General features: G+C 42.7%; 1 protein-coding gene across 2 annotated transcripts in view; it reads left to right on the top strand.

Moving 5' to 3' along the window:
* Window positions 1-13,621, top strand: part of FNDC1 (fibronectin type III domain containing 1) — a 103,678-nt gene that overhangs the window by 71,059 nt on the left and 18,998 nt on the right. For both annotated transcript variants that reach the window (XM_077348502.1, XM_077348493.1), the window contains exons 13-15: window positions 472-621; window positions 2,469-2,699; window positions 7,369-7,477. In XM_077348502.1, the coding sequence (XP_077204617.1) occupies window positions 472-621; window positions 2,469-2,699; window positions 7,369-7,477 (490 nt within the window). The remainder of the gene's footprint in view (window positions 1-471; window positions 622-2,468; window positions 2,700-7,368; window positions 7,478-13,621) is intronic.

Genomic DNA, 13,621 nt, shown 5'->3' with positions numbered 1-13,621 from the left:
TAAATTATGAAAGAGCTTCATATCTGCTCAGTACCTGTCTAAGGCACACATCCTTTTGGTAATTTGCATGTATTAGAGGAGTCAAAATGTATATTGCATGAAATACAGTTTAAGGAACTGTATTATCACTTTGTCAAAGGATGTGTTGTGAAGACAGCTAGGCCTAGTCTGCACACATGAGATAATGCACTTTCAATGCGCTTTAGAAGTAGATTTTCCTGTTCTGCACAGGAAAATCCAGCCGCGAAAGCACATTGAAAGTGCATTATCTATTGTATGCAGACTAGGCCCTAGTGTAATTTCCAATCACAGTTCTTGGGGTTAGGGTGGTAATATGATTAGGAAAATGACTGGCTAGCAGTTCAATTCTATGAGTGTATTTCCACCCTGGAATAAGCCAGGGCATTTAAAAAATTAAACTCTTCAACCTACACTATATAAGAATTAATGCTTCTTATAATTTTTGCATAGATTATGAATTTTTTGAGACCACTTTGCCTCCATCCACTACTACTACTACCACTACAGAAGCACTGCCTGAAATTGACTTTCCAGAGTTCAGCAATGCTGGCTCTGATCCTCTGTCAGAATACGATGCTGCTGGGAAAAAACGCTTTAGTGGTAAGCTTAAAGCCTGCATCTTCTAAGTAGTAAAGTATTTCTTCTGTGTTGTGGGCCTATCGTTCCAGAGCAAAGAAAAGGCCATGGTCATGGTCATCTGTGATTGCCTTTTTCTTCATGTCAAGTATACCTAAAGAAGACAAAGTACTAAGTGAAACTGGTTGGGGACAATGATAGGTTTTTGCAGATTGTAATGTAGGAGCAGCTCACCCATTACCCATCTGACTCCTAAATCTCTAGATCAGGGAATCCCAACCAGGGTTCTGGGGAACTCTGGGGTTATGCAAGATCATCTCCAGTGTTACACAGTCTTTCCCAGAAATTTGGATGGTTGCTGGCATCACTAGATGTCACTGGAGCGCACTTCCCCTGTTTCACTACAGGCCTAGTCTTTTTCTCCACCTTGGAAATGGTAAATGATCAACCAATTGATTGGCTGGGCTTCCACATCTTACTTCTGTGCTCACTTCTCTGAAGGGGCATGTGACCACTTACGGGGTTCCTTGAAACCTGAAAAATATTTGTTTCTGTGACCAATGGTTCCAATCACAGTCATTTATGATTTCTAAGAACTCGTTTGTATTCCATGATTCAAGGACATGTTTGCCAAGTCAATGTGAAAGTAATTTAAATCTCCCAGTATCACAACATTATCTATTTGGTCACCTCTCTATTTCATCTCAGGGGTTAGATCAGGTGAGCAATTGTTGTTGTTAGGTGCGAAGTCGTGTCTGACCCATCGCGACCCCATGGACAATGATCCTCCAGGCCTTCCTGTCCTCTACCATTCCTCAAAGTCCATTTAGTTTTGCACCAACTGCTTCAGTGACTCCATCCAGCCCAGGTAGGCAATAGTATACCCTAACTTTTAAGTAACACATAAGACCTAATAACAACAATATCTCACCCATTGCATAAGACTTAATATCTCCTCCCATAACTATTATGTTGGAAATGTATTATCTTAATGTTTTCTAGCTTAATTGACCCCATACCCTTTTTGACATATAATGCAACACCTTCCCCAAGAGCACTTCCTGTCCTGCTGACCTAGAGAAGGTGAGGGGAAGAGAGGTATGTGGATGAGATGCTCAGGGACCTACTAGAGCTGTAAAAGTCCTGTGCTGATGGCTTCTCTTCTGTTGTGGAAATTGATCTTGAGGTTGTAGTGCATCAAGCTGAGAAGAAAGGACATGATCCTTGGATGATGGGCAAATATCCTCTAATGACAGATTGATCAAAGATTATGCACTCTAAAGAATCAAGGGATGGTTATTTCTCTGATTGCTGTCTGGCACATTACAGCCTAGCATACCTTTTGATATTCATGCCTCTCAGAAGTAAATAGCTCCAAGCTGTAAAATGTGTGTATGGGAGGGGGGGAGGAGAATCCCCCTTAAAGAGCCGAATTTGGCAGGCTGGGGGTGCAAGTTGTTGATCCTCAGTATATGGCAGCAATACTGACTTAATCAAGTGTTGCTTCTGAGCCACGCAAAAAATCCTGCTTATTGTTCTCTGCCCTATTGACATCTTCAGATTGTGGTTGAATTGCTGTGAATATTTGTCATACTGATGGTTTCCTTAGCATGAGTCTTATGTGTATTCTAATACCACTCTAGCCACTTTCCAGATGGCATTGCTTTACAAGTTTGAAAGTTTTAGCAAATAGTAGGGAAATACATATTTTAAGTCCAGGAAATGAATGTTCAGTTTACTATATTTAAAAACTAATGTATATTGGCTTTGTAGTTGCAGAACACTAGATTTTTTGAAGTTTTTAAAAAATTAATTCATGCCTTTGTATAGACCTAAAGTTAAAGCTCCCTTTCTCTCTCTCTCTCTTCCAGCTCCTTATGTGACTTATCTGAATAAGGATCCAGCAGCTCCTTGCTCTTTGACAGAGGCTCTAGACCATTTCCAAGTAGAAAGCCTGAACGAAATCATACCTGCTGGCCTAAAAGATATTGACATGCGCCCTCAGAAAGTCCCTCACAATATCACCATTGTAGCTGTGGAAGGCTGCCATTCCTTTGTGATTGTAGACTGGGCTAAACCTACACAGGGTGATTTAGTAACAGGTACAAACGATGCAAACTTCTGCTCATGGCTACTGGATTGCTTTGTTGATGGCTGTATTTTTTGATATAATTTGTATATAAAAATTAATTTCACTGGTGTAAAAACAGCAAATGCTGTCAATAGAACATATTGATTTGCTATTTTTCTTTTTCTTCCAGCTTTTTTTCTCTTTGTGGTTTACAGTATGTCAGTTATATAGGTGATACAGTAGTTTTCAAATAGTAGGCTATGATTCATAGCTTCCCTTCTCCTCATCAAATGCAATAGAGATGCTGCTTATGACTCCACTGTTTCTTCAGCAAGGAAGTGCATACTGAATGAGGGTAGACTGCTAAAGGTGATTAACTAGTCTTGAGAAGAAATAAATATTTGGAGTTAATGCTGAAGTTTGTATTGTTGTGTATTTTCTTAGAACAATTTCTGGATCTAGTATTATATCCAGAACTCATAGTGAGATAATTTTAGAATTGGGATTTCATGGTTTTATGCCTTCTCTTTTAGATGGTAATATATATTAGCCTCAGAGGCTTAGTGTCTTCATACATTGCAGAACCCTGAGCTCCCAAATAACAGGTTAAATATGTAATAAACTAGGGGCAAAGCCTGTTGTATCCAAGAATACAATGGGCGCTAGAGCTTGGCAGTGGGAAGAGGAAGGGGAGGAGCTGTCCAGTCTGTAAGGGCATGGGGTTGAATGTGTGTGGAAGGTTGTGGTGGCGTAGTGGCAAATTAGGGCATGGGTGTAGAGATATGGGTTTCAAGAACTTGTGGTTTGGAATGTTCATTGAGTGTGGGAGAAGACTGACCTTTGGGAATTGTGGCATAGCAGTTACAGATGAGCTTTCCAGAGCCATGCCTTCAGATATGTGAAGGGAAAATCAGACTGGAGACTCTTCTTAGGGGAAGATTATATGGCAACCAATTCCCCCCAGTTCTGCGTCATTTCCCTTCTTGTGGGAATTAGGCCACAGACATCAAAATGTCCCCCTGCCCTAATACACATGGGGTAGTCACAGTACACAGGTGTCCACCCTGTTCCTTCTTCTCCATTTTTTTCACTGTTGATAAAATGTTATGTGCCCACATGCTTCTTTCATGGTTGCTCCTTAGAAGAAGAACAGATTTTTGTACCCTGTTGTTTACTACCCAAAGGAGTCTCAAAGCAGTTTACAAACACCTTTTCCATTCGTCTCTCCACAATAGTCAACCTGTGAGGTATGTGGGACTGTGAGAGGTCTGAGAGAACTGGGAATGGGCCGCAGTGACCCAGCAGGCCTAAGGTGTCTCAAAGCATTTTCCAATCATCTTCCCTTCCTCTCCCTCTCACTATTTACAGTGTTAGGCTGTAAGTATTTATTTAGATCTTCCTGCACTTTCCAGACTCATAGGACTGGTGCTGGTCTGCCTGTCTGCGCCCCAGAATACAAACAGTTGCTGGTAAGGGCTGGCCATAGCCCAGGAGGGACACTCCTGCACCACTCCCTCCCAACTGCAGGCAAAAATGGCTCCTTTTAAGGCTGGACTCTGAGGCATTGTACGATTTTGAAGTTTCACCTCCAAACCAGGAATATTTCCAACCCAGGGGTAGCCAACCTCCAGGTGGAGCCTGGAGAGCTCCTGGAATTACAGCTCACCTGCAGAGTATAAAGATCAGCTCCCCAGGCAGAAAGGGCTACTTTGGAGAGGGTTGTGGTAGAGAAGAAACATTTAAGGCCTCCCACACAGGTTGTTGTTGAATTGAAAGACTTGAGGCCTACTGCACAGGGTTGTTGTGCAGATGAAACAGGAGACAAAAAACAGTTTCATCTGCAGAATAACGCTGTGCAGTGGCCTCAAATCTGCAGAGTTGCAAAGAAGAAAGACACATGGCTTGGCTGTGTCTAACCTCCAGCCAGAGCAGTATTTTAAGTGAAAAGGGGCTTTTCTGTGGCCTCCCTGTCAGCCAACTCTTTGGCAGAAGTGGAAAGTTCCCCACCTTCAAAAGGAAGGCCCTCAGGCTCCCCTGCATTGCTCTTGGAAATACCTCCCTCCCCTCAGTCAGGGCCTGTCAGAGGCTCCTTCCCAGCAGGCCTGAAGGGAGGGAGGGGGAGGGAGCGTACTCTGCAGCCTCCTGCCAGCTCTGTCAGGGTTCTGAGGCAATTTGCAGTTGGACATGACAGTTAGGACAGCCTTGGGGCGAAAAGGGCTGGCGCAGCCTGTCCAAGCCTCTGTTTTCATCCCCCTTGGCAGCCCTGCTGACCTCCTCTCCCTTTGGTGGTCAGGAGCAGACTGGCAGCCATTTCTCCAGATTGCCCCTGGCTGGATGGAATTCTGGTCTGTCCCGGTATGGGGCCAATCGGAAGGTGCTTTGCGTCTTCCGATTGGCCCCTCCACTTGTCAGTCCAGGGCCATGGGACCAATTGTTGCCCTCCCCATCACGGACTGAGCCCACCCCAACACCCCTTACTGTTTTATTAAGAGGAAAAAGATGCTTCAAATGCAGAGTACCATCTCCACAGATAAACACATGTAGTAGAAGTTTATTTTATGCATATTTACTGAGAAATTCAAGGTCACTATTCCATACCTCTAAGTATTATTACTTGACCTTTCAAAACTTGTTAACATTTTAACAATACCATATGGTCTGGCATCCTCTTTGCGTTTCTTTTTTTTCTTCTGAAAATGGGTTCATCCAACTTTGAACTGGTTGTCAAGGTTGATGATTCCCGTTTTGCTCACAAGTTCAAGGAAACTAGATTTACTGAGTGAGAAGCCTATTCATATGTGCTGTGAGTTGTGAATGACAAGAATAGTTAGAATTTTTATCAAATCATTCTTGCATGTGTTGATAATCTGAGTAAGGGCATATCCTAATTTGAGACTTTCATGTTCTGTCCTTCAGTGTGGCAAGCACAAAGTAAGATATGTGATTCTTTAAAATGATAACCTCTCTCTTGCTCCAAAAACTTGTGTGTGTGAGATTTGCCTCATTATCAGTGTTGGGAAACCTTTTGGCTTTTAGTTATTGGGTAGTGAAGATGAATGTGCCAAGGAACGTGCCTTGAACTCTGTCTGGCATTTACCTAGGATTATAGAGACTTTGTTTATGAGGCTAGACATCTAGTCAAGTAATACATTTCCTTCCTAAGCACCGTTATGCTGATAGGGTACACACATTATTTGAGTCTGGAATTACTAGGAGTGCCTATAGGAATTTAAACGAAAAACAGTCCTAGAAGTGCAGGTGAGGTGTTTAAAAGGGAAAATATGCTAGATTTCTGATTACTGGTAGCATTTGTACATTACTTTAACTGTACTTATCTTTGGAACAATATTAAATCTCATGATTTTCAGACACTGTTCCTGTATAAACATTCCATCTTTTTATTTCTGTGCTATTTACATTTGCTTAACTGTTAAGCCTCTCCTAGTTATCCAAATGGCTTAAATTGGGATCCTTATGAAATTGACCGTGTTGTTTCAGAGTAATGGCCAGTCTAGTCTAGTATCTTGTTTCACATAACAGCCTCTGGAAGACCTACAAGTAGGGCACAGAGGCAAAATACATTGTAGTCAGGGAGGAACTGTGCCTTAGTGGTGCAGCCTCTGCTTGGCATAGATAATGGCCCAGGTTCAATCCACTGTATCTCCAGTTAAACAAGGATCAGGTGAAAAACCTCTGCCAGACAGAGTGGACAATATTGACCTGATGAACCATCACTCTGATCCACTGTAAGGCAGCTTCATGTGACCATGTGCTCCCCAGCCCTGATGTTCAGAAAGTATGGCTTCTGAATATGAAGACTCCATTTAGTCACCATGGCTAGTTGTCACTGGTGTACCTCTTCCAGATACTTTTCTAATCCTATAATCCCTTGGGTCCTGGAATGCAGACCTAACTGAACGAGATGCTTGGAAGTGTTCATACTGAAGGCACAGAGACTTCTGCAGACACAAAAGAGAAAAATGATGGCAGACCTTTTGAAATCTGAGAATCTGGATACTGTAGTTAGACTGAAGAGTATTAGGAGTATTAGGAGCTTGGATTTATAGAATTCCTAGCCAATGCAGCAGTTTCTTCTAATTTTTCAACTTCAGTCTCTAGCTTGTAGCTTCCCAGTATTGCCAATCTCTAGGTCTGCAAACTCCCTGATCCATAACAAGCATCCAAACTAGTTCTTGCTGTTGACTTCAGAGAATCTGGGCTGGAGGAGATCTTCTCTCAGACTAAAGTTGGGCAAAATTACCTATGGTGGCTTCTAGATTGTCACCAATATGGATTTGCCTAATAAATGGCACTAATTACTTTGTGCAACAGAAGAATTCCTGATCTTTGGAATGTGGTACACTGTTGCCATTTTGAGCTGGAGAATGGATTATGCTGGTCCCTTCACTTTCCTAGTTGAGGTTCTGATCAAACAAAAGCCTGTTTGAGCTAGTGTGGTGTAGTAGTTAAGAGCAGTGGACTTTAATCTGGAGAACTGGGTTTGATTTCCTATTTGCCCATGGGAAACCTGTTGGGTGACCTTGGGCCAGACACAGTTTTCTCAGAACTCACTCAATTCCAGCTTTCTGGTATGGGAAGAGGAAAGCCATTTTGAAACTCTTTAGGGTAGAGAAAAGTGGTGTATACAAACCGACTATTCTTCTTTGATTGACTGATGTATTGTTTATATTTCTTTACAGGATATTTAGTTTACAGTGCATCTTACGATGACTTCCTTAGGAATAAATGGTCAACCAAGACTGCAGGAAGTACCCATTTGCCCATTGAAAATCTGAAGCCAAACACAAGGTACCAGTTTTGCTTTAAGTGTGTAGTTGATTTCAAAAAACATATTGTAAGTGGTCTAATAAATAAACTGGGTAGATCTGGTAAGATGCTTGAGATTGGCAATATTTTTTAAGAAGGACAAAAGCATATTTAGCTCCCACAGGAAAGAGGGAGGAAGGAAAGGGGGTAAACGAGGGGGGGAAGGAAGGGGGGTAATGAAGGCAGTCAGACAGAGAGAAATAGAGAAAAAGAAAGGCAAAACAACAGGAAGAACAAAAAGGAAAGGAAGGAAGAGAGAAAGAGAGAAAGAAGTAAGGGAAAGAAGCTTCTTCCCATTCTGCCACTGGTGGAGCCTCCCTGGCTCCCCCTCCCCCCCCAACCCGGGCTGGCCCTGGCAGGGGCTGGCAAGGCTGTGGCAGGGTTATTCAGGGCAGTGGGAAAGCACTGGCTTCCCCCCCAAATCAGGCAGTCACCGCTGAGGAATGGAGAGGCCATGGTGGGGCTACCCAGGGTCAGGGCGAGGAAGCTTCCTTTCTGTCAACTTTCTTCGTCATCCATACGTAGTCAAGGGGAATTCTGTGGCATGAATGAACTTGATCTTGGTTGTCAGTGACACATCCTTCCGCTTGATTGATTGACTGATCAGCATTGCTTTAATACAATTGATTGATGTTATTGTTTATTATTAATAGTACTAAGAGGATCTATGTACTGAGTTAATTTTGCAGGATATACATTTTAATAGAAAACAAATGTGCATGGAATTAAAGTAGGGGTTTTATTGCAGTATTGTGACAATTTGGTTTACTGATGAGGGGATCAATTTCTTCAGCCCTGTAAGCCCAAGGCATACCTGAATATTAAGTTCTGAGCATGGACTCTTATAGCATAACTGTTTGAAATAACTTGTGACAGCCATGTGGCGGACACAAGGGCTTTGTAACATATGAATCAGCCCTGATTCATAATTTGAAAACCCCTGATTTGTGTTCCTGCACAGGAGCTGGGGCAGTGAAGTTCCCAGTGCGTAAACGGTCAGTTCCAGAACATTTCAGTGAATTATTTGTGTTGGGCTAAGGATAGGGGTTTTCAAAACTAAGTGCTCTGCACTTGCCACTTCTGTTCTGACTTTGAGAGCTGGGTCTTGAAGTGGACTACAGATCCTCAGGGGCATCATAGCACAAGGCTGAGCTTGATCGTCAGAGTAGCATGGAAGTCTGAGTCACAGAGTGGGTTGTGCCCAGTTTCACAGGGAGAACAAACACACTGGTTGAAGCAGCAAAATGCTCTGCTTAGCCAAGAGCTTAAAAAGTCTGGAGAAGCCCCACCTGTTCCTGGACTTCATTTGGCTTGACTGAGCCTTGATCCTGTGAAGCTCTGTCTGTCCTCAGACAATGATCTGACTCAGTAGGTATAATATGGGCTACCAGTTTGGTGCTGCATTGTCTCTGAGTATCCTTGTGAGTCAGCCATCTCTACTGTTCTCATCATGTAATGGGAGCATCCAAGGACTGGGTGGTGAGGTATTTAGCCTTGCAAAGATGTGGGAAAGCTGCCCTGGAATCTGGCATACTGACATCATCATCCGGACTCCATCCAGCCACCTCATTCTCTGTCATCCCCTTCTTCTTTTGCCCTCGATCGCTCCCAGCATTAGGCTCTTCTTCAGGGAGTCCTTCCTTCTCATGAGGTGGCCAAAGTATTTGAGTTTCATCTTCAGGATCTGGCCTTCTAAGGAGCAGTTAGGGCTGATCTCTAGGACTGACCGGTTTGTTCGCCTTGCAGTCCAAGGGACTCGCAAGAGTCTTCTCCAGCACCAGAGTTCAAAAGCCTCAATTCTTTGACGCTCGTCCTTCCTTATGGTCCAACTTTTGCAGCCATACATTGCAACTGGGAATACTATAGCCTTGACTAAATGCACTTTTGTTGGCAAGGTGATGTCTCTGCTTGTTAGAATGTTGTCTAGATTTGCCATAGCTTTCCTACCCAGGAGCAAGCGTCTTTTAATTTCTTTGCTGCAGTCCCCATCTGCAGTGATCTTGGAGCCCAGGAAAATAAAATCTGTCACTATCTCAATTTCTTCCCCATCTATTTGCCAGGAATTGAGAGGGCCGGATGCCATGATCTTTGTTTTCTTGATGTTGAGTTTCAAGCCAACTTTTGCACTCTCCTCCTTTAGTTCCTCTTTACTTTCTGCCATTAGAGTGGTATCAACTGCATATCTGAGGTTGTTGATATTTCTCCCTGCAATCTTGATCCCAATTTGTGACTCCTCTAATCCCGCATTTCTCATTATGTGATCCACATACAAGTTAAATAGGCAAGACGACAGTATACAGCCTTGCCAAACTCCTTTCTCAATTTTGAACCAATCAGTGATTCCATGTTCAGTTCTCACTGTTGCTTCTTGACCTGTATATAAGTTTCTCAAGAGACAAATAAGATGCTCTGGTATTCCCATCTCTTTAAGAACTTGCCACAATTTGTTGTGCTCCACACAATCAAAGGCCTTAGCATAGTCAATGAAGCAGAAGTAGATGTTCTTCTGGAACTCCCTTGCTTTCTTCATGATCCAGCGTATGTTGGCAATTTGATCTCTAGTTCCTCTGCCTCTTCGAAATCCTGCCTGTACTTCTGGAAGTTCTCGGTCCACATATTGCCGGAGCCTAGCTTGTAAAATTCTGAGCATAACTTTGCTAGCATGAGAAATGAGTGCAATGGTGCGGTAGTTTGAACATTCTTTGGCATTGTCCTTCTTTGGGACTGGAATGTAAACTGACCTTTTCCAATCCTGTGGCCATTGTTGAGTTTTCCAAATTTGCTGGCATATTGAGTGTAGCACTTTTACTGCATCGTCTTTTAAGATTTTGAATAGTTCAACTGGAATGCTGTCACCACCACTAGCTTTATTGTTGCTCAGACTTCCTAAGGCCCATTTGACTTCACATTCCAGGATGTCTGGCTCCAGGTCAGTACCTACCCCATTGTGGTTATCAGGGATATTAAGCTCACTCTTGTATAGTTCTTCTCAAAACTCAATGGACAAGTTCAAATCAGCATACTCTTAATTATATTTTAGCATATGAAACACATTTCACAAATTATTGTTAGGGGATCCTATTACCTCTTAGTGGATCATATCCCAAGTCTACATATTTCTTTCTGGTGGCGTGAGATCAGTTTTCTGTGTTTCAGAAATAGTAATTAAATCTAAAACAGAGTGTTGTTTTTAACATCTTGATTCTGGAGTAAATCATAACAGGGCACTGTTGCTTGGAATAATTTCAAGCTGTTGCAGCTAATCCAGCTCTTATTTTACATTGTTGTACGGTGATCTATTTTGAAAGAAATTTATTCTTTTATCACTTGTTCATAATGTACATTCAGTATGACATTTTCTGATTTTTGTTCTAGGACAGAAATGCTTAGAAAAGAGTAGGGATTCAAGATGTTACCTTTCATTGCAATGGAAGTAGATTAAAATATAGCTCAGAATATCTAAAAAGGGATTCTGTCATTCAGAATTTCATTGACCAAGCAAGAGCAGGAAGCCATATTCACTGTCCTGAGTCTACTAGTCATTGTTTGCCCAGCCTCTACCAGGAGACCAAGAAATCTTGTGGTGGAACTGGATGTTGGAGAACAGCAGTTCATTGACAGAAGACGTGAAAGAGAAGTGCTTGATCCCTCCCTTAACTGCTGATCCCTCATGGAGGAGGAGCCTTGATGGCAAAGCCCGCATTTCTGGGTGGCTCGGGAACTCGGCAGAGGTTCACGCTTCAACGAGATCTCAAATATGGACACCTCCCTGATAGCCAACAGGTCATTGGGGACCCGGGGAGCCTGGCAGGATGTCGGAGAGCCCCGGGCATGCCTGATGGATTAATACTTGGCCACCTTGTGGCTGGAGGGCCACAAGATGGCTGGTTCCTTTACCCCCATGCTCTCCAACACTTGGTTAGTGTTAATAAAGTTGTGGCCTATTTAAAAGCCAAAGAAGCAGTTGTTTCGTGTCTTTGTGGCAAAAAGATATTCCCCTGTGAGGCAGTAAGTTCTACCCACAAGCACCGATGTAAATAAGTGCCTGGATGGGTGCCGATGAAGCAGCATGAGATGGCTGTTTTGTTTGACATTTCTGAAGGATGTTTATTGGCAGCTCAGGCTCCTGTTTTGAAGTGTAATTTTGTGGGTAAGTCATGAGACTTGGAAATCAGGAGCCCTGGGTTGTGATTCTGGCATCTTCAGATACGTCTAGCGTGCAAGTCACTTGGAACTCTCTTTTAAAATATCAGACAAACCCAAGTGTTTTGTATAATTGCACCACTTAATTTTGTGCTGTCAGGCATGAAAATTGAGTGGCTTTGAGCTGCCAGAAAGCTTTCTCATAGGTTCAACGTCTGGTCCCACAAGGCATTTTGCCCACCTTCGTATCCATTTAAAACCTTGAGGAAATATTTGTGACCTATCACGAGTCTCTAGCCAGTCGTTTCTACCACTCCTGGCAAAGTCACTAATTTTGATTACATTCATTTTTTGTTCTTTTTTAAATTACTCAAGCGCCTCCTTCCTCCTTAGGAATTATAGCTCATTAGTGATGGGTCCGTTCTGCATTTCTGAACTGATGGTTTGGACATTCTCTCAGATCACTGTTTGGGTTATTGAAATATATATGCGATAACTTAAAGCAGGCCCTCTCAATGTTTTTACACTTGAGAAACCTCTGAAAAATTTCTCATGCTTTGAAAAAAACCCAAAGTGGTGCAATCATGCAGAATATGGTTGGGAAGCAGAGCATAATCACCTAGACACTCCCCACCCCCTCCAGGCCCACCATTGGCCATTTTGGGTGGGGGGCAGATCAACATGACCATATGTGGTCATATCACCCAATACATGTTTAACAGATTTTAAAATATATATTAAAAATGAATTAACTCCCACCCATTCAGGAAACTCTTCCAGGGCCGTCAAGAAACGGCAGGATTTCATGGAACCCTGGTTGAGAAAGCCTGGCTTAACAGTTCTGTTGCTTGGTAATACTGAACAACCATTTATAGTAGTTAAGGTCAGAGGACCCATTCTGCATTCCTCATCAGTTTCTGAGACTGCCTTTCTCATGGAGAGCATGAACTCCAGAAAGCCAATCCCTGAAACTGACAGCATTTGCTTTAATATATATGGGGCAGCAAATGGCCTGAAAAATTAGGGAGGGTTTCTCCATCAGCAGTTGCAGCACAGTTTAAGGAATTCCAAAAAAGCAAGAGAAGCGCTCCAGGTAGAAAGCGAGTATCTCTTATTCAGTAATTTTATTGGTGGAGGAGAGGGGACTGATCCTGTGCACACTTAGCCTTGACCTGGAGAGGACCCATCTGGGATAAAGCACTGAACTCAATTTGTTTGTGCCAGTGAACCTCATTTGTTTGTGCCAGGGTACCTCTTTTATTCTTTTACTTGGGCAATTGCTATTGGTCCAAATACTATTGGTGGTACTTTTGAATAATCTCTACCGTTGGGATAGATTTTTAGAATTTTTCCTGTAATCAGGGGAATTTGGGTTGCTCTGTGGTTGGAGAAATTCTAAGATCCTTGTACCCACTGGGGGAAGAGCTAGAATCTTGGATCCTACTGGCAGGTTGTAATTTTTCTTTGTAATCTTTCTGTGTAAGCTGCTGGTAGCAAAAGAACCCCGAGTAGTAATGGGAAGTGAGAGAACAATCTAGGTGGGCTGATCAAATAATCCAAATAATAGATGAGAGAGAAAAGGAGAGCTAGTGTCTGTTAACAAAGGCCAGGAGATAGGCAATGACCCTGGCTTCTGTTTTGATTAGATTTCCTCAGAAACCTAGGAGACTGACTTCTTTTGCAAACCTCAGTCATTAATCCTAGCCTGAGTTTTGATGAGTCCTCAGGAAGCTACAGAATAGAGCCACTGTCAAGGTGTGTCTGACCTTTTAGGGGAACATGGCTATTGCCTTGTGCACTAGGACCTTGATAGCCAATTGCCATATCAAATATGGAGTCTCTCCCATTGTACAAACATTGTGAAGCCTGAGAAGACATTGCGGAGAGACATCTTAAAAGCATATCTCCGGATCCATGGCTGGTCGTGAATTCAGATTTTTACATTTCATTGATAGTGCTGGGCCAATAGTGAGTGTGGGTCTT

The sequence above is a fragment of the Paroedura picta genome, chromosome 1, assembly GCF_049243985.1.
Source record: "Paroedura picta isolate Pp20150507F chromosome 1, Ppicta_v3.0, whole genome shotgun sequence".
Lineage (NCBI taxonomy): Eukaryota > Metazoa > Chordata > Lepidosauria > Squamata > Gekkonidae > Paroedura > Paroedura picta.
Note: the sequence above shows the minus strand (reverse complement) of the source record. Positions and strands in the feature narration are given on the sequence as shown.